The sequence below is a fragment of the Taudactylus pleione genome, unplaced genomic scaffold, assembly GCF_031769625.1.
Source record: "Taudactylus pleione unplaced genomic scaffold, aTauple2 ptg000046l, whole genome shotgun sequence".
Lineage (NCBI taxonomy): Eukaryota > Metazoa > Chordata > Amphibia > Anura > Myobatrachidae > Taudactylus > Taudactylus pleione.
Window position 1 is genome coordinate 9465919 of NW_028284448.1, and position 21609 is coordinate 9487527.

At 44.2% G+C, this 21609-nt stretch overlaps 1 protein-coding gene across 2 annotated transcripts in view; it reads right to left on the reverse strand.

Annotated features, from left to right (window-relative positions):
* The window catches only part of AK9 (adenylate kinase 9), a 171381-nt gene that overhangs the window by 19255 nt on the left and 130517 nt on the right, over positions 1 to 21609 (reverse strand). For both annotated transcript variants that reach the window (XM_088460477.1, XM_088460478.1), the window contains exons 32-34: positions 15206 to 15407; positions 11848 to 11994; positions 10643 to 10863 (exon numbers count right to left, since the gene is read on the reverse strand). In XM_088460477.1, coding sequence (XP_088316603.1) covers positions 10643 to 10863; positions 11848 to 11994; positions 15206 to 15407 — 570 coding nt within the window. The remainder of the gene's footprint in view (positions 1 to 10642; positions 10864 to 11847; positions 11995 to 15205; positions 15408 to 21609) is intronic.

Below are 21609 nucleotides of genomic sequence, written 5' to 3' on the forward strand. Positions count from 1 at the left end.
GCGCACCTCTCCCAACATCCCAATATCAGTGGGACTGCACTATCCCATTGTTCCACCTGTGAGCCGAAGTGTCCCGCGGGTGGTCTGGTCGGGATGCCGGACCCCGGAGTAGCTGATTGGATGCTGCGCCCATGCGCGCAGCATCCATTCAGTGCCGGGAGAGGGCTGGGGGAAGCCCAGCTAGTGACGGAGTGCTGGGCTCGCTCCCAGCCTGACGTTACACGGGAGGCGTGCTATGCGGGCACGCCCCCAAATAACGGCATTTAGTGGGCGTGGTCTATGGTAATTAGGCCACACCTCCATTTTCAAATGCATAATACTGATCTTGCACGGGAGCGGCTACCCCTGGAGCCGGCCCTGCATGATGTAATAATTATTTCCCTCAGTGGTTGCTAATAGTTATATGTTACTGATTGTCTTGGGTAGCATGCACATGGAGTTCTATTTACTTATAGGGATAAACGTACTAAACATCGCCTTTCAAAACACTGCGCCTTTAGACATTTCACCTACTGGATTTAAAGGGTTAATAATATCAAATAAAAAACAGGTGTGTTTTGTATTTAATAATATTGCTCCTTTATATCTTACAACCAATACTGCAGAAGACACAGCTGCATGGAAAGGAGCTGTATAGTAAATTTACCCCATAATAGTCTGTAAACATCCTCTGTCAATGTAGTTGAAACTCTGAGTATGGCCAAGTGAACTGATGGTGATCTCAAAACAAATTGGTGAAGAGACCACACAACAGTTGAATATATCATTTTAGTTAGTGGCAGAATATGCCTGGAACCTAGAGCATACACTCTGTACTTTCATGGACATAGGCCCTGATTCAGAGCCGGACGCTCTGACCAGAGCGCTCGCTCTGAATCAGGGCCCACCTCCATAATTATGGAGCGTCCTCCTGGACGCTCGTATTGCTGTGGGTCACCACCCACAGCATATACGAGCGTGCAGGATGATGGTGGCGATGGTCTTGACCATCGCCACTGCGAGCCGAAGCCTGCGGTTGAGTTTCTCAACCGCAAGGCCCGGAGTGATTTTGGCTCTATCAGAGCCAAAATCACTCCCACTGACATCACTAGTGATGTCAGTGGGGCCGGCTTCTGACGGTAGGCGTTCCCTTGGAAACGCCCCGTCTGGGAGGCACGCCCCCGGCATGCCCACCAAAGGGGGCGTGCTGTCAATCAACATCGACAGCACGCCCCCTGTGATCAGACACAACGAGCGAAGGAAAGTCCTTCGCTCGTCGCGTCTCGCGCATGCGCACGACGGAGCTCGCTCCGTCGTGCGCATGCGTAGTGCAGACCATCGACCCACTTGCGAGCGGACAGCCGCTCGCGAGTGGGTCTGAATCAGGCCCATAGTTTGGACAAGTTTTTCTCACACTTATGCTGCTATAGATGTGTTCTCACGCACCTAGTCATAAATCCAAAAGTCAAATCTTTGCCAGGACAGCTCTATATCGGAAGATGGTGGGGTTGGAATATTACCCAGTCTTTCACATACACAGTTCTACTGTACCACAGGTTCTATCACTCACATTTACATAATTTGAAGTACATTCTATCAGGCTCTTCACCCCTTTCTCTCTGCATGTTGCTGCTATTGCCCACCTGGGCCACCCCAACAATTTCTGGACCATTTTTCTGCCTGGCTCCCTCACTTCTTATGCTCTGACAACTCTATCTTCATCATGACGTAAATTTTGTACTCCAACTGACTTCCTCACATATAAGACTATCTGCCACACTTATCGTAATGCTCTGGCCACTGCCAAACAAACATATTTCCAATCTCTCATCTCTGCCCAAGCCTCCAACCCCAAGAGACTTTTTAATACATTTAAATCACTTCTTACCCATCCCTCCCTCCCTCACCCAACCCACCTGCTACTATCGGTGCACAAGATCTTGTTTCCTATTTCAAGGACAAGATTGATAAGATCCTAAATGAAATGGTATGCTCTTCTTGTGCTTTCTCCTATAGGTCCCTCCCTATATGTTTTTATGTTGCTGTGCTGAAACTCTCTGCTGTGTCCTGAGCTCTGGATTGTTATATATCTCTATTTCCCTTGTGCATCTACAGCATTATCTTTTCATAGTGGTGCATTAGTGTGTATGTTTCTACTAACTATTATATTGTGTATGTGTACAAGGTCCTATAGAGTGCTGGTGTAGTGTGTTTGCGTCAGGACACCACATACTGACCATACACTCAGGACATCACATACTGACCAGACCACACACTCAGGACATCACATACTGACCATACCAAACACTCAGGACATCACACACTGCCCAGAACAATTTACTCAGGACATAACAAGCTGACCATACCATACACTCAGGACATCACATGCTGACCAGATCAAACACAATCTGGACATCACACGCTGACCATACCACACACACAGGACATCACACACTGACCATACCAAATACTGAGGACATCACCATCTGGCCTTTAGTCAAAAGGCCCCATTATGTTACATCATATCATCATATTGTATTTCAGACATGTTCTTGAGCTGGGTACACACTGGAGCGATTTTTCGCCGTCCCCCTCCTCCAAAGACCCAGAACCCACCCCTATTTTGTTTCCAGAAATTAACTGGGCTGGTTTTCCATCCCAATTCGAACCTACGTTGCCATGCATTTTTTGGGTCACTGTCAGAACTTGACAGTCCCAGTCTATTTATTAAATAGGACATCCCTTTCTCTGGCGTTTTGGAGGTCTATCTCTAGTTAACTCCTCCTTTATCTATTTGCATATATTATTGCCACACCTCTCTGTTCACTGGGTACACCCACTTTGGCAGATGGTTACGCCCCTTCAGCGGACACCTACTATTGCAATCCCCTGGTGGGAGCTTCATGCCCCAGTCTAACACTGATCTGGTCATGCTAAGTCTAAAGGCCATTACTCACTTCTTATTCTCTCTGCTGCTTTTGACACTGTTGGCCACTCTCATACAAACACTACAATACCTAAGTCTTCAGGACACAGCCCTTTCTTGGTTCTCATCCTACCTATCTCATGGCTCTTTCAGTGTTAATTTCTCTGAATCCTCTTCGCTACCTTTATCAATTGGAGTGCCACAAGGCTCAGTCTTAGGTCCTCTGCTTTTCTCAATCTATAGTACCTCTCTCGCCAAACTAATCAGCTCTTTCGGCTGTCAGTACACTGGTTTTTATAAGTTATGTTTTTTTTCTAGTGATTCCTGAGCTCCTATACCACTAAACTTATTAAAAAAACCTCTTTCTACTTCAGGGTCCATAGGGTATCCACAGGATACCTTGGGGTATAGGCGATGGCGACAGACATCCAGGCACCACAGAGTTAAATTTTCAGCCTCCCAGGATGCACTGGGGTCCCTCTCCTATACCCCGCCCCCGAGCCTCAGGCCACTCAGTTTTCGTCGGTGCCTGGCCGGACCAGTCGCACCGTACAGAGGGGAGTCTTTTTAAGGCCCCTGAATATTTCTTTGCAGCTGTGGCTGCACAACTAGAGTGCTCCAGCATAGGAGAGTCAGTATTGACGTCCATGCTGTCACTCCTACACCCCGCCGGTACCAGAACGCCGGTACCGATCCGGGGATGCTGGTAGGTAGCTGGGGTCACAGCTAGCGGTGACCCCGGCTACCTGGACTGTGGCCGGATGCACGGGGAACAAGGTAAGCGGCGGGGTCCCGCGGTGGGCACCCGCCGGTAACACAGTCCTGTTTGGTCCCCAGGCAGGGGGCTCCCTGGGGACCGGCTGCGCGTGGGGCCAGGTACTGATCCTGCTCCTTCCACTAGACCACCAGGGACAGCGGGCCGCAGCATGTGCGGTACAGCGTGGCGTCCCAGGGGTTAATAGCAGGCCAGGGGAGAACGCCTTCCCTGTCTCACAGCCGGCGTCTCCCCCGCTGCACAGTGCCATTCCACAGCGGTCTGAGCGGGCTGTGTCAGCGCTCCTCCCCCGGGCCCTGCCTTCTCTCTGCTCCTCGGTGGCCATTTTCTCACTACATGTGCTGTGGATGGCAAACGCTGCTGGAAGCTGATACAGATGCCATTGCGGTCCGGGTCCCCCGCATACCTCTCCTTCAATTAAGGTCAGTGTATGCAGCACTGCTTCCTACCAGGCTCTGGTCTGTGTAGTTGATCGCAGTGCTTGTAATGCAGGATGTTATCTGTGCATTGTATGTGACTTAAATGCTAGCGCCGTTTGCCTGTACTTTCATTTCTGACTGTCAGCCTTTTTCCTATCCCTGTTCTTCTGCTACAGCCCATGCGGTGCGGTGTTGCAGGGTGTTTATTACCTCACAGTAAACGTGGTTTTTCAGTGTGGGAGGTCACATACGCTCCGTTCACATTCCTCATGTCTGAAAGTGAACGAGGGTATCCTCTTCCAGCTATAATGTACTGATATCATGTGCAGTTAGCGGAGGGATATGTAGACACTGAGGGTTTATGGAGGGCATGTTGTATTATATATCACGCCCCATTTCTGTCACTGTGCCTGCACAAAAAAGGGGACCGCCCTCGGCTGGCTAAGATGCTTACAGCCCTTGTGGGCAACGCCCCCTACGTTTCCCCATAGGGGTTATCGCAGCCTGTGGTGGTCTCATAACATGCAGGGGTCCCTGGACAGTTGATGGTACCCCAGTGTATCCTGTTTTCGCCCCCCCAGGTCTCGCAGGAGCCTGTGTAGGTGAATTTATTGTCCAAATGGTATAGCACCTGATGGACGTTTTACAGGGGGAGTCACCATTTCGGCCTTCTAAGCGGCCTTTCGGGTCTCAGACGGGTAAAGGCATGACGTCTGATGACGGTGACATTATTGACTTTTTCAGACACGAGCCCCTTAGTGCAAAGGAGGCGTAGTCTGGGTCTAAAGTCTATATACCTGGCCTTATACGGGCAGTCCGTGTGGCTTCGGTTATTACATATCCCCCGTGGCTAAATCCAAATATGCCTTCTTTAAGGATAAGGGTGTTGCCACTGTAATTCCTCTATCTGGTCAGGTGGATCATTTAGAGGAGGTGTGGAAAATCTGGGTAAGCGGTTCCAGCCTCAAAAACGGTTGACTTTTTGCATACCCCTTTTGCGGATAATTACATTTCCGAATGGGAGTTACCTTTACGGGTAGATTCTCATGTTACATGTCTAGTGAGGAGTGCTACGTTGCCCATGCCCTCCAGGTCCTCTTTGAAGGAGGTTCCAGATTGCAAGGTGCAAATATATCTAAAATCCAATATTCCCTTGCTGGAGGGGCTTCCAGGTCGGCTATGGCCGTGTGCTGGGGGGACAGAGCCATGGAGCGCTGAGTAGGTAACTGGATCTCTGCACACTGACTCTCCAGTAGAGCAGGTGGATAGTGGCAAATTCTCAGAGACTTAGCCACGTTCATAATGAGACGGTCTTACATATAGCCTACTCCTTTCCAGAATCTCCTCGGCAGCAGTAGCGGCTTGCCGCTCCCTGTGGTTGCGCTCTTGGAAAGCGGATGCAGATTCCATTTGGAATGCTTTGCCTTTTACGGTACAAGTCCTGTTTGGCCCTCGTCTTGACACAATTGTGGCCCCGCAGGCAGCAGCTACGTCTGCGTGTCTGCCATCGGCTACAGTCCCATCAGGGTCTGGGGCTTTGTCTTTTCGGCCCTGTGAGGCCAGGGTAAGTCTAAAATACAGCTTTCCAAGACAGTCAGTAGCCAGGAAATCTGCTCAGCCATAAGAACAGGCTTGGAGTACAAGACGTCCTACTCCCAAGTTGGACTATAAGCCTTCAGTCTCACGGGACGGGCCTCCTCTCGGGAGACCCCAGAGTTGGAGGCCGGCTTCTCCAGTTCGGCCAGTGCTGGTGTCTGACCACCACGGACACTGGGGTAAGAGAAGTATTTTCTTGAAGGTATGTCCTCTCCTCCCGGTAAAAGCCTCCCAGACGGTTTTTCGTTACAGGTCTTCTGTCAATTCAGGACAAGGTCCTGTAATTTTTGAGGGTGTTACACTCTATGCTCCAGGCAGGAGTTATAGTACCTATTCCGTTGCCCCAAAGGGGAACAAGGTATTACTCCATCCTCTTTCTGGTACAGACACCCAAAGGGTCTTACCAGGACATTCTCAACCTCGAATCCTTCAACAAATTCTTAAGGGTTCCTCGGTTCAGGAGGGGGACCCTGCATTCCATCATTCAATGGAGCCTGGGAATTTTGTGGTGTCGTTGGATGTATTCAGGGTGACTACCTGAATATCCCTCTTTTCTTAGCACACCAGTGTTTTCCTCAGGTTTGCAGTGGTCGATAAGCATTTCCAGTTTCTGGCATTGCCCCTTGGTCTGGCCTCCGCGCCTCACGGTTTACCAGGGTCATGGCAGTTATGGCAGCCCACCTGCGGATGCAGGGGGTCCGCTTGTTACCCTATCCAGGCGACCTCCTGTTGTTACCACGGTCTCCAGAGATACTTCAGTGCCATATGCAAAGGACAATATCTGTGTTGCTACGTTAGGGCTGACTGATAAACTGGAAATGGTCCTCTCTGATTCTTCAGAGGATGATCCATATCCCAACATCGGAGGATCTTTGTGATTGAGGAAAAGATCTCTGCATTACAGGCAAAGGTACGCAGTTGCCTGCAGAGTCGCCGAGTGTCTATTCACTTGGCAATGTGGTTCCTGGGTTCCAGGGTGTCGCTGTTCGACATGGTGGAGAGTACCCAGCTTCACTCTAAACCTCTGAAAAACCTGATCCTCTCCGGATGGGATGGGTTGCCCCATAGGATAAAGTCAATAGGCTTTCCCCAGAGGTTTGTCTCTCTCTGGCCTGGTGGCTGCGGAAAGCTCACCTAAACAAGGGGCACCCCCTTTGGGATTGCGGACAGGGTCCTTCTGACGACGGACGCCAGTATCCGTGACTGGGAAGCAGTGACGGGTCCACACTTGTTCCAGGGCAGGTGGACACCAGTAGTTTTTGCGCTTCCCATAAACATCTGAGAACTCTGAGCAGTATTCAAGGTTCTCCAGCATGCAGGATAGGTCCTCCACGGAAAGACCGTGCAGGTACAGTCTGACAACGCCATCATGATGGCTTATGTAAACCACCTAGGAGGTTCCCGAAGTCAGGCGACACTAACAGTGGTGTCCCGAATTCTGACTTGGGTGGAAGGCTATATCCCTGCCGTCATCGGCAGTGTTCATTCAGGAATCCTCAGATGGAAAGCAGGCTTTCTCAGCCGTCAAGACGTGCATTTAGGGAAATGTCCTCTTTATCAGTAGGTGTTCAATCTTCTGGTGAACAAGTGGAGCCTCTTCTGATAGACGTAGGTAGGTCCAGTGGACCTTCCAAGTTGTGTACCTCGTCCCTCCGTTATCCCTTCTTCCTCCAGTAATAGCAAGAAGGAGGCACGCTCCTGCTGATAGCTCCAGCGTGGGCCAGATGGCACTATTACTCAGATCTTCGGAGCCTTTCAGTTAACACTCCGAAGCTGTTGCCTCTACGCCCGGACCTGTTGTCTCAGGATCCTGGCTGATACCCAGACCTGGGTTGTCTGTCCTTGATGGTGTGGCGGTGGAGACTGCCCTCTTAAGGTCTAGGAGTTTTTCCAGCTCTATAGTTAACAGGGGCTCTGTCCATGCTAAGAGCTCGGAAGCTTTTATCTGCAAGAATTACCATTGGGTATGGTATACTTTCGTTCAGTTGTGTCGCCCTAGAGGCTAGGCTCCTCGGGTATTCCGGATATCCAGAGGTTGGCTTTCCTACAGGTGGGCTTAGAGCACGGTCTTCGCCTTGCTTACCTGAGGGTGCAGGTTTCTGCCCTGTTAGTAAGTTATATTCAGCATCCCTTTGTTCCACCTGTGGCTCCTTGGGATTTGGCTGTGGTCCTTAGGGCTCTCTGAGGACCGCCATTTGATCCACTGGGCTCAGTGGATTTCAAATGGCTTACGGCTAGGACTGTATTCCTTCTGGCTCTTAATTTGGCCAGTAGGATCTCAGAATGGGAGGCTCTGTCATGTAGACCTCCTTTTTTCTCATCTTTCCTAGGAACAGGGCAGTGCTTCGCACTTGCCCTGGTTTTTACCTACGGGGGTGTCTAGTTTCCACATCAATGAGGAAATTATTGTACCGGCCTTTACTTCCCCAGTCCTGTCTGCTGGTGAGGCCTCTTTGGCTGTGGTACGGGCGCTAAGAATTTAAGTTGACCGTACCAGTCCATTTAGGAAATCAGACTCTCGGTTTTGTCCTTTCTGGTTTCCATAAAAAGGGTTGGTCTGCCACTACGCTAACTTTGGTAGGATGGATTCACAGGTCTTCCTGTTCCATCCTCTATTAAAGCTCTTCCACTAGGTCTGTGGGTCCTTCGTGGGCAGCTCGACGTGGCGCCTCAGCGGTGATTGGCAGCCACGTGGTCATCTGTCCATATTTTTGTAAGGTATTATGCTTTTGATACTTTCGCCTCTCAGGATGCTTCCTTCGGGCGGCAGATTCTCCTTACAGCACAGGAACGTCCCCACCCTTAAAGGATACTGCTTTGGGACATCCCCAAGGTATCCTGTGGATACCCTATGGACCCTGAAGTAGAAAATATGAGATATGGTAAGAACTTACCCTTGTTATCTCTATTTCTACGAAGTCCATAGGGTTCCACAGGACTCCCGCCCTGTCGCACCTGTACTGCAGATGGGCTTTGATCTGGTCACTGGTTTTTCCGTCTCCTTCTGGTGAGAATGTGATTCTTGTGTGTTCCAGACTGTCTTCTCTCTCTTTTTTGCTCCTGCTCCGGCCTATGGCTTGTTACGAAACTGAGTGGCCTGAGGCTCGGGGGCGGGGTATAGGAGAGGGACCCCAGTGCATCCTGGGAGGCTGAAAATTTAACTCTGTGGTGCCTGGATGTCTGTCGCCATCGCCTATACCCCAAGGTATCCTGTGGAACCCTATGGACTTCGTAGAAATAGAGATAACAAGGGTAAGTTCTTACCATATCTCATATTATCGTATCCCAGTTACTGATATGCACTATAAGTAGTAATGTAATCATGGGTGCTAGTGTGGGTATGCAGTATGTATTCGGTCTAGATACCACTTGTAATGCTGTGGTACTTGTTAATTATTGTATTCTGTATTAATTAAACAGTAACGTAAATCCCATCTAAAGATTAATGGACACACTAAATTCACTGTCATATTGTTATAGACACTATATGGCCAGTGTCATATAATCAACCTCTGGTGGCCACTGTATTTGTAATGTAGTAATTGTAGTATTTTATGTCTGTTAATATAGTACTGTTATGTACGATATCGCCCTCTCTCAAATTGTGGGTATCGTGTAACAGTCAGTAAAATTGGGTTCTAATGTATATAGCACTGAGATTTGTTTAACAAATTCAGTCATTACGGAATAACCCATACAGCGTGGGAGCCAGGGCCGTTGTAAGGCCCACATGGGCCTGGGGCTGAAAATGTTCAAGGGCCTATACTGAGAAGGGGAAGAGCTGTGATGGGTGTGGTCAAAGTCACCTTAGTGTTTACACCCCCTACACCAGGGGTGGGGAACCTTTTTTCTGCTGAGGGACATTTTGATATATATATATATATATATAACAGTATTCGCGGGCCTGGTGCAGGCCACGACCATCTATGTGACATCACATGGGGGCATGGCAGCAATCGCCAGTGATTACAGCAATGCCTGGAGCATCCTGAAGATGCTCTGGGGAGCTGTAAGGGCAGTTGTGTGACCATCTGAAGCATCCTAAGGACACTCCAGATGGCACTGCTGCATAGATTCTGGCTGCAGGAAGCCATTCTAGGCACCCTGCTATCCACATGAGGTTTAACAGAAAATAGCACTGAGGGACATACCAAATAATTCTGGGGGCCTTATATGGCCCCTGGGCCTGAGGTTCCCCATCCCTGCCCTACACTATGAGACACAGTGTCTCCCTAATTACACAGAAATAGAAAAATAGCATAATTTTTTTTGAGGGGGAAAACTAGAAAAAATATTTAAATACTTAAAATGTATGGCCAGTTAGGCAGCTGGTAATCATGCTGTCATGTTGCTGGGCCTAGTTTTATGTGGAGGCCTGGAGCTGTAGCTCCATCCGCCCCATTGTTAATCTGGCCCTGGTGGGAGCTGCTGGCTGTACTGTAGGATTTTCTATCACTGAAATAAACCATGATAGAAAATCTCTACCTATCACCACTTGTTAAATAGACCCCTTTTGTTTCTTTATGGATTAGTTTGAATAATCCACCTCTGCCTAGACTGTGTACTTTTTCCTCCATTGTGCGGTTTTCCTATTTTGCGTCCAAGTGCGCTTATAGTGTTCAAAGTATTTAGGATTAGTGGTATTTGGTGCAGCTAAAACGCAAAGTCCATGGCGCACTAAATGAGGCTATTTGGTTTGATTTGAGGTTAGGTGTATGTGGATAAGTGTTGCCCACAGCATTCATGGAATACACCACAACATAAACTGCCTGTTATGTGTGAACAAATACAGTGTGATGCAATTAACATAGCAGCTTTTTTTTGAAGTTTACTATAATTTAAAAAGCTGCATCCTTTTAACCATAATATCAGCTAAACATGACTGTGAAATTAAGAGAATTTAGCAGCGTTACGTGGCAAAACAGGAATGAAAAAATATTACTGTACCTTCTTTTATGCTTTGCAGGTAGGTTTGTATTTGATTGATGCTTGTCTGAACCTCTTCAATAATTTTGTTTGACACCCACCATTTGCTGTGCATGGCATCTACTTCACACCAGTTTTGATGTTGTATTACATAATTTTTCTTAATACGTTGGACCTCCTGTTTATAATTGGTATTACGTACAGCTAATATCTGTGAACTGTCGTGTGCAGGGTACAACATACTGTGAAGATAAAACATATTTAGCAAAAAGTGAGTGTTGTTATTAATTAGATTTCAAACATGGCAGTAAAATAATAGCGAAAAACTTTCACTATGCTATTCCCACGATATCAGGACAAGCTCTTATCAGAACCACTGTTTCTGCAAAAGTTTTTTAATTAATAACCCCAAAAAGCCATTGCTTGTTGCTGCAACATGAGGCAATAAGAAATTATACTTTTCGGGCCAAATTTGAAAAGCCTTAAATCGATCCTATAAATCTGCCCCCCCCCCCCAGGGCCTAGCTACGCCCCCTCATCATGATGCAGATCGTGGGGCAGTGGGGACTGATCATCGGTCCCCTCTGCTGCAGCTAATCTCTGCATACGAAGAATTCAGCATTCCGGTGCTTGTAGGGGTACTAAGTTCCCCTCCTCACACTTTTACTATCGGTGCATGCACCCCAGAGCACCGTTTGCACAGCATTCTGGGCCGTGATTCCGGCAGTAATGTTGGTGGTCACAGACCGTCGCATCACTTTCGGGGGGTCCGGGGAAACAGAGGACACTTGAGCAGAACGGATCTCCTCTGCTAAAGCCGAGGGACAGATCGGGCTGATGTGGTCGCATGTGATATGACCTTGCCAGCTGAACCACTTATGGCTCCGGTAGCAGTACATACGAACACGCGAGTTAAGTCGTTAATCAATTACAAGCGAGCTGTGTCTGGCAGCTTTCGCTTAGCCTATATTGTAAAATTACGGTTTGCTGATTCTGCTAGCACCTCCATAGGCTGGGAGCAGAAAGCTCCCTGTGATACAAATTACGCAAATCCACTGGCAGTTGGTTCTTGGGAAAATAAATCCCCTACCCCCCAAAAGTAAAACGTCTGATTACCTGAATACAGATAAGTGTTCAGACCCTAGTCAAATATACCGTAAAGTAATTACATTCAACAAACAATATATAATCTGTAACACAAAATATAAAACTGACATTTCTTGTACCTTTTTGTATCTTTCTTGTCAAGCAAACCTCTTTTTAAAACTTCTTGCATGGATATTTCTAACTCAAAGATCTTTATTGGAATAATGCTGTATGCTTCTAGGAGGTCAGCTTGTTGTTTAGTTGCAGGATATCCATCAAGAACAACTCTGGATTAAACAGTCAGAATGTATACAGTAAAAAATGTCATTAAGTATTGGTTATCATTTAATATAATCAAACTTAATTTGTTTTCAGCAAGGGACATATTTTATGGTCCATACGTTATGCTCCACCACTATCCTACATTATTATGGGTATTTTGGCCAAAAGTGAAACACATTTGCACATTAGAACTTATTTAATAAAATAATAAGAACAAACAGCTTTCTATTACAGCACAAGCACTAATATCTAATTACATCCCCTTTCACAGTCCACACATAACCTCACACATTCTTTCTTTCTTTCACATCCTCCTGACATTTGGCCGAAATTCCTGTGTGATTGGATTATACAGCCCAACAAGAAACTCTGCATTCTGGCTAGACCGAAATGCGATATATAACACCTATCCTTGTGTATCCAATGCCTATTTCCCTATAGACTGTAAGCTTGCGAGCAGGGCCTCCCTACCTATATATCCATCTGTTATTACCCAGTTTTGTTCTATTAATGTTTCCAATTGTAAAGAGCAATGGAATATGCTGCACTATATAAGAAACTGTTAATAAATAAATAAAATAATGTAAATATTCAATTTCATTACAGTGGGAACTCACCTGCATGAAGTATGTTATTCAATATGGTTCAATTACCTATTTTATACTAAATTATATTAGCAGCTTTATAATAATTACAAAAGCAGGAATTGGGATTCTCATTTAGGGCCGAATTCAATTAGCCACGAAAAGTGCAGTCTGGCGAAAAGCGAAATGAATTTGCCTCATTCACCTGTTTTGACGGAATGTTTTCTCCATGCGCGTACCCGCTTTTCGTCCTATGCAATTGTAAAACAGGCAAAAACACAGATAGGCAAATGTTTTACAAAGCGAAACTAGCGAAAAGGACATATTTTTTGGGGAAATCAGTCTGTTCCCCATAAAAAGGTTCAGTGACCCTGGGAATCAATATAGAATAGTTGTAGTAGCCCTAGTAAAAGTATTTAGTAAACTTATTTTGTGGCAAAAGGCTGTTATATGCATATTTGCATATGTGTAGAAAAGTGATAGAAAGCAATGTTTTTTCAGAAAAATAAGTACCGAAAATAAATTTGGGGTACATGAAAGTGGGTAGCAGTATATTTTGATGTCTCTAAAATGAAGATTTAAAAATACACCTGCAGCAGCCTCCTGCAATCTCAAAAACCCCTGTCCCATCCATATAGCCCCCCAAAATATCAGGCCCCCCCACTATTTACCCATTTTCCAACACTTTTAAAACATAATTGGGGTATTTTAAAAAAAGTTTTTAACGTTTTTTGACTGATTAGTCATTAGGGGGGTGTCCAAAGGGTTCTGGATCAAATCCTCACACTTTGCACCCCAAAATAGCGATTTTGCACTTCCAATTCGCCTGCCTATATGTTGAGAAACTTTTTTGCCTATTTTTCCATGCAAAGTTTTTGTGCAGGCGAAAACGTCCAGGAATTGATAATGGAGAAAAGTTGAAAACACGCGAAAAGTGCAAACCGTGAAAACTTTTCTCCAAATGGCACTTTTTGCGGCTAATTGACTTCGGCCCTTGGTTCTAGTTAGATGAGATTATTAGATTTCTTGACACAAGAATGTTCTTCGGGGTCATAACTCTTCCAATACAGAATATGTTCTAGGAGATTTTAAAATGTAGGAAATAATTGGATGCTTGTCCACCGATAGGTATTTGAAAAGATTGTTGCAAGAAAGAAAAGGCACTGTTCATGTTATATTCCCAGAAGATAGCCAAACTTTGGGCCATGATTCAGAGCTGTACACTAACCTTATGGTTAGCGCACATCTCCGTTGGTAAGTGGTCTGTGCTTGCACAGGACCCATTCTGCACATGTGCAGAACATGTCCTGCGATACCACACAGAGTTCCCCCAAGCCAGGCAGAAGCATTTAGGGGGGGGGGGGGAGTGTGAGGGAGGGGGCCTGCGTTCCCAGAAAAAGGCAGCGTGTCACCCCCATTTTCTGGAAGTGCTGAAGCCAGGGTCTGCGTCTATGGATGCAGACTTCCTGGACTCGAAAGCCTCCAGGACCTGGTCAGGCTATGGTGAGCTTCAGCTACTGCAGCCTAGCCAAAGGGACAACCATTGCAACCGATTGGGGTGATGGTGATCCCAGCCTGTGATCTCGGTCGCAGCGCTGGGATCGCAGATGCAGCAAGGAGGTATCTGTTTCCTAAAGACACCTCCTGCTACATTTGAATATAAGATAGATGGACTTGCACAACTGCTTGTGTGCGGCTCTTTGATTCCGTCCATCTCTGAGTCAGGCCCTCTGTCTTCTGGTCTTAAACGACAGCCCTATGATATTTATCAGATGTTTGCTAATTTCTTATTGGCTCTGCAGATTTCAGACCACCAATTATTAGATTGTTTGTGATGTCATCGTCTGCTGGGTGTTTATCATAAACCATGAAGAAGGGTATTTTGCCAGTGAAGTCAGGAGTGTGAATATTGGGCCTTATTCAGAGTTGTTTGCAGGTTTGCGTACAACTCTGATGGTGGCCGATTGGTGCATGTGCAGGATCTGTACTACGCATGTGCTTATCCGTGTTTGCAATGATGGTCACAGTGCCCCCTAAACTGCAGCATGATTGAGATGCTCCGGCCGTTTCTGAGCGAGGAAAGGGCGGTGACGGTCAGCATACCAGAAAACAGGGGCATCGACCCATTAAGGAGACCATACTCAATGGAGAAACGGCACCTGCCATATGGTCGTTGCAAGTTTTGATGGTGCGACCGATAGTGGAGTATAAGGACGCACCAATTGGTATTACAGCATGCACGTTTGGCCGCACGGATGTACACAAGGAAAGAAGTTTGTAGGCAGCCAAAATACGCTGCTGCGTGCGCTTTTGATTGCGACTCAGAAGCAGGCCCCATGAGTGAAGCTAAACTAAAAACAAAATAACAACAGGGTGTAGAGCAGGGTTTCCCAACCTCGGTACTCAAGGCACACCAACAGTCCAGGTTTTAGTTATAGCCAGGCTTGAGCACAGATGGTTAAATCAAAATAACTGAGATACTAATTAAAACACCTGTGCTCAAGTATGGCTATCCTTAACACCTGGACTGTTAGTGTACCTTGAGGACCGTGGTTGGGAACCCCTGGTGTAGAGGATGCAGCCAATATGGGTAAAATGGTTCCTATCTTTGTAAAATAAAAATTTTACTTACCCTGTCGTATTACATGTTATATCCATCATGGCTACTTCCAGACACTTGATTGCAAGCTCATCTGGCACAACTAATCCCTTCACAAGATAATTCTTTATCTCTAATGCAAGTTCAGTATCTGGCTGGTTTTCCAACATAAACCGTATGGCATCTCCCATTGACAGGCGCTGTAAACCATATATACTGGTAAACATCTTGGCAACTGAAACATAAAGGAGAATACAGTTATAATTATAAGTGAATAGTGTGCAGGCTTATTTCACATTGAAATTCATGTGCTCTATTTGCATCCTAACATCTGTCAAATTTAAATGTTTCTGCTGATATATGCCATTTTCATATAACCACGTTTTGAGACTCATATAGAGGTGAATGCATTTGCGTTGTGTACGTAAGTATAAATATAAAGGAACATAAATAAAATCATGTTTATATGCAAATATTGAGTCAGGTGTGTAACAATATATAAAATGTATTATTGTTTACAGTATTTATAAAGTACCACCATATTACACAGCACTGTACTGAGTATATGTGAGCATTCACATAAGTCCTTGTCACATTGGAGCTTATAGTCTCAGTATAGTTTTAGGCTCTACGGAGAAACCAGAAAGTATGCAGGAAACCAAAGCTAATAAGAGAAGAACATGCAAACCCCCCACAAGTAGGACCCTGCTCAGAATAAAACCCATGCTGTGATGCAACAATGATAATCACTGCGTCACCATGACTGAATCCGGCTGAAAAGCAATAGCATTTGTGTCAAGCATATATCAGGTTTAACATGTGTGTGTGTGTGTATATATATATATATATATATATATATATATAAATATATATACTCCCTGATAGAGTAGAGATTCCAAAATGCAAACTTGATGAAGTAAAAACAACTGTTGTTTTCTCCTTTGCAAATCAAATAAGAATCTTCTTTTCTGCATTAGTTCATAATGTGAATAGACAGCCCCAACTTCATATGCTAATGATTTAAGTCCTACAGTATCAACTAGGGGAGTCCATATAAAATCTGCAGTCAGAACAGCTAGTTATTACCAGTCATAGGGCCTGATTCAGACATGGATGCAGTGTCGATTTGTAAGCAACCAATGTTTTCAATCTGTGCTTGCATCCTGCGATGGCGGTCGTTGTGTGTATTAAAATGTAGAATGATTAACAGACTGTGACCATTTTGGGGAGTTATCGAGGGAGTGGTGACTAAAACGAAGGCATGACGCGACTGTTATGGGGCGTGTGGCAGCAAGTGACAACAAACTTTTATGCAGTGGTTAAGGCCCCAGAATCTTACTTGTAACAGGCATTCTGAGCAACCATTGGGTTGCTCAGAGGTCTGCTGGTGTGAATGTTTCGGGGCATGTCGCAGCAAGCGACTGTGAATTTGCATGCAGTTGTTCAGACCCCGGCGTCTTACTTGCAACAGGTATTCTGAACAACCATAGGGTTGCTTAGAGGTCTGAAGGCGCGACTTATGTTCATCCCATGCTGCATCTTTGTACGCAAGCGGCAGATCTCAGAAGCCAACGGTGGGCACCTCTGTACAAAAGACGGCGACTGCGACATTTGCATAACATTTAAGATCCTGTGTGTACAGGATTGCAGCAGCGAAGGTCATTGCATCCACCTCTGAATCAGGCATAGTCTAATCTGCCTCCTACAGACATATCTGCTGTGCTCACCTAGAGCAATATTACATTTTTATTGAATTTCACAATTCAAAACAAAAGGGAGGGAGGGGAGAGTATAGGGTATATATATATATATATATATATAAAAAAATATCCATAAATCCAATTATAACCATAGATTTACAATAAACAATGCACTAAATACAAAATTGAAAAATAGTGCTATGAAATATTCGTAGCAATATTAATAAACATATTACAAATTATTACAATTAAGAGGTTACAGCAAAATCTATGGTTCTGTGATTAAATAACACACAAATGCATACAGATAAGAAACTTATATTACCAAGTTACCAAGACGAGGGATAATTACTGCTTTGGCCAGCAGTCAATTGCCTATGAGACCAAAACTCACTCCAACTAAACCAACGAATCAGAGGATTGGACACCGAAAATTGATATAGACAACCTGCTGTCTCAAATTCGAAATGGACTTGTATCCTGGTATCGATAGTATTTATATTTATAATAACAACCAAATGCCATTGTTGAGCAATAAGCAACTTGGTCATTATAAGTATATGAACCATTATATAACGGTCATTATTAATAAGATTAGTAAGATCCCCATAATATATATGAAAAATAGCTAGTATAGGATTTGGGGCTATAGGAACATTTAAAACCTTAGATAAGGTAACTATTTGGCCACAGTGTAGTTTCTCTGGAGTAAAATACAGTTTAGATAAACGGAAACATGTACTATATACTGAATTCCAATCTTCTTCAGTAAATGAACAAGACAGATCCGCCTCCCATTTCACTAAAGATAACTTAGGAGGTTTCTGCGCGCTAATAATAATAGCATACCATCAAGTTATACCCCCTTTATATGAAACTTTTACAACTCTATCATCTAGGGACAGTAAACACTGGAGGTATTTATAAAAATCTTTAGCTGATATAGAAAACATCTCCCGGATCTGAGTAAAGGAGGGCAAAGTGCCTTTAAATATTACATCATGTAAAGAGATGGCTCCCTGGGCTTTCCAATGATCAAATTGTAAATTAGGAATGAGGGATGCCACTCTTCTAGGGAAAGGTTAGTAGCGGGTAAAGTAACATCCTCCATTTTGGAAACCACCTCATGCCACGCTTTATGTGTGGACGAAACGACCACGAGACTGGTGGACCGGTGTGGTTTGATAGATTGGGGTAACCATAGTAGATCTGTTAAGGGGAACAGAGAAACAAAGTTCTTTTCCAAATGGACCAACGTTTTAGGGTTTGTCCTGAACAAACCAATCTCCTGCCTGACTCAGTAAACATGCAAATTGGTAGAAATGTAAATCTGGGAATGCTAACCCACCTTCCAATAGGAAGCGACAATATTCTTCTAGACAATCTAGGTTTTTTAGTTTTCTAAACATATGAACCAGAACAGGAATTGTCCTAAATAAATAGAGCAGCTTAGGGAGAATGATCATTTTCAATGCAGCTATATGCCCCATCCATGAGACCCCCGGCATCATCCAGTCCTTAACAGCATTGAAATAGAGGACAATAGGGGAAAGTAGTTGCAGAAGATTAAATCGTCAACTCTCAGTGTAATCTGAATCCCCAAATATTTACTTCTACCCCACCAAACATAGGAAAAAGTAGCTCTGAGCATGGTCAATAAACTTGGGGAGAAATTAATTGGAAGAGCCTAGAATTTAGAAGTATTTAATTTATAGTAAGAGACTGGAGAGTATTCTTTTAAAGCTGCATGTAAATGTGGCAAACTAGATGTGGGGTCAGTAAGAGTTAGCAGTACGTTGTCTGCAAATAAACACATTTTGTGACTCATACCAAAAAACATTGGACCCTGAATAGCTGCTTCCGATCTAATAGTCTCAGCAAGAAACTCTATGGCCAGCAAGAAAATCAAGGTTGAAAACGGGCAACCTTGACGGGTTCCATTAGATATAGGGAACCCAGATGAGAGTACACCATTAACAAATACACTAGCTGATGGGGTGGAATACAAGGCCATTATAGAGATTAAGGCTCTATTACAAATTCCAAAGCATTTCAGTACTGCAGTCAGGTATCCCCAGTGAATACCTTCTCTGCATGCAAGAACAGTGGTTCACCTGTAATTGAGAAGGCTTCCACCAGGTCTATAACTTGCCTAGTATTGTCCAGGGATTGCCGGCCAAGAACGAAACCAACCTGATACTGATGAATTAGGGAAGGTAGCAACGGTCTCAGTCTATAAGCTATTTGTTTGGCATAGAGTTTAACATCTGAATTTAATAATGCTATTGGGCGATAATTAGAGTTCAAAGAAGGGTTCTTCCTTGGTTTAGGGAAAGCTACTATCCTCGCTTCCAACATTTCTTCTGGAGAAAAAACCCGCTCAGAGACCTCGTTGAAAAGTCAAACCATAACAGGGGTTAGCATAACCTTAAACTCTTTATAAAATTAATATATCCGTCAGGACCAGGGGCCTTGTCTAATGGTAGAGAGTCAATACCCACACCTACTTTCTCTGCTGACCATGGTGCATCTAAAGACTGAGCAGATGTTTCATCCAACAAAGGAAACTGCATAGTATTTAGAAGTTTAGCAATGCCCATCAAGTGGGTTGTGTACTTGGGGATCCTCTGCGAAATTATAAAGTTTAGAATAGTAATCTACAAAAGCATTCGCTATTTCCAGAGGATCAGTTACTTTAGTGCCGACAGTATTAAAGACCACCCTACAGTATTAAAGACCACCCGAATCCTCTCCCTTGCCAATTTTCCCCTCAACTTCCGCACTAATAATCTCCTGGCCCTATCGCCATAAACATAAAATTTCTGTTTCAATTTAGAAATAGTTTTATGAACCTCCTTTAGAGCTAATACATTCCATTCCTCTCAGGCCTTAAGAAGCTCACAATATAATTTATCATTGAGAGGAGACTTTTTATGTCTGGATTCCAGATCTGCAAACTTAAGTTCCAGATCCGCTTGATGTTTCTTAACGACCTTCTTAAGTCGTGCCGCAGATTGAAGCGCGGAACCTTGTACAACCATTAAGGGGCACCAGAATGTATACAACGATAAGTGTCTGAAAAATATTTTGTTTAGCTTCTAAGTAATTTAATATATGGTCTCCAAGATGACAGAGTCTGGGAGGGGTTTTAATTAATTAAACCTACATCCCAAAACAAAATAAGAGCTGAATGATCAGACCATGTTAGTAAGCAGGATAGAAGCCCTTTTTATTTGCTGCAACGTCCATTTGTCAGCAAGGGCTAAATAGGTCATACTCAAGTAAAATTCGGCTAAACAAATGAGAATGATCTCTGACAGTTTGAGGACGTGACTTGCATGTAGGGAAAGTCTAAAGTCGGATCTAGGACCATATTAAAGTCCCCTAAGAGGATAACTGATCCGTTACAGTATTTTTGGAGGATGGTACAAAATTTTCTACATAATAAAATTGTTTGGTATTCGGGGCATATATAGTAGCAATTGTAACGACCCGATCCTCCAATTTCCTGATCAGTATAAGAAAGCAGCCATTAGAATCTGGAATTTGTTCATCCAACACAAAATTATGTGTGTGCGAAAATAAAAGGGTCACACCAGCCTTTTTCTGAGGACCGTTAGACATATAACAGTGAGGATAATGAGATTAAAAAAAACTAAGAGGGCAAGAGTTAATAAAATGTGTTTCCTGAAGCGCAACTATGTGCGCCTTATTCTTGAAAAAAATATTTCAGAGCAAGTTGCCTCTTATTAGGTGAATTTAATCCTTTAACATTTAAAGATAGTAATTTAAGCATCGCACAAAGCAAATTCAGTAATCTAAACACATATGGACTTGGAGAAATACAGGTATAATGAAGCAATATTCTTTGTACCCAATCTGGAAAAAATAAAATAGGGGGACACATAAACACAAATATAGAAAACAGAATAGTAACTGCAAAAAAAAAATACAAAAAGAGAGAGATAAAAAGTAAATGGGGCTAGAGAAGGCCACCTCCATAAGTGGCACATAGAGAGGAAATGGGGGGTAGCGGCCTTCTCCCACCACTCCATATAAAACATTTATTAAACATTATAGTAACTAACATATAATTATCATTAATGAGAAAATACCAGCTAGTCAAAATATCCATTGACAAAGAAATATCAATAAGAATTAGCCAGTTGTGAAGTTGAAAGTCCATGATTCAGGTATCATTGTGACCCTAGATGAACTTCATATGACACCAGCAAAACATATTTATAGAAAAGGCATCTAAACAAAATATATGTCAGACAGAATGTCCATGTTTAAGACCATTCTAGTTCAATCTGTGGACTGTTGGAAACTTTTAAGGAAATGTCCTCCAGGTTCCATGAAACCAGGAGTTTGATTCCATCTTCCGGTGATGAAACGGCCGTGGTGGATCCATTTAGCCTGATCAGTAGTTTGGTGAGAAAACTCCAGTAATATGGAATATCAGCATTTCGAGAGAGCACTTGTAACTGGGTCAAAGGATCTGCATTTGGCTAATGTATTTGCAGAGAAATCTCCAAACACTTGAAGGTCACCCAGGATCAGAGACCTCAGAGGGCCTGGCTGCTTGAGGAATAGCATCCTTAACGTGGAAATAATGCATTCGCATAAGAGTGTCTTGGGGAAACTCAGCTGGAGCATTTCTCTCTTTAGGTAGGCGGTGTATGCGGTCCAAGAGAAAGTCTGTAATGGGACCCATAGGAAGCATTTTGGAAAATT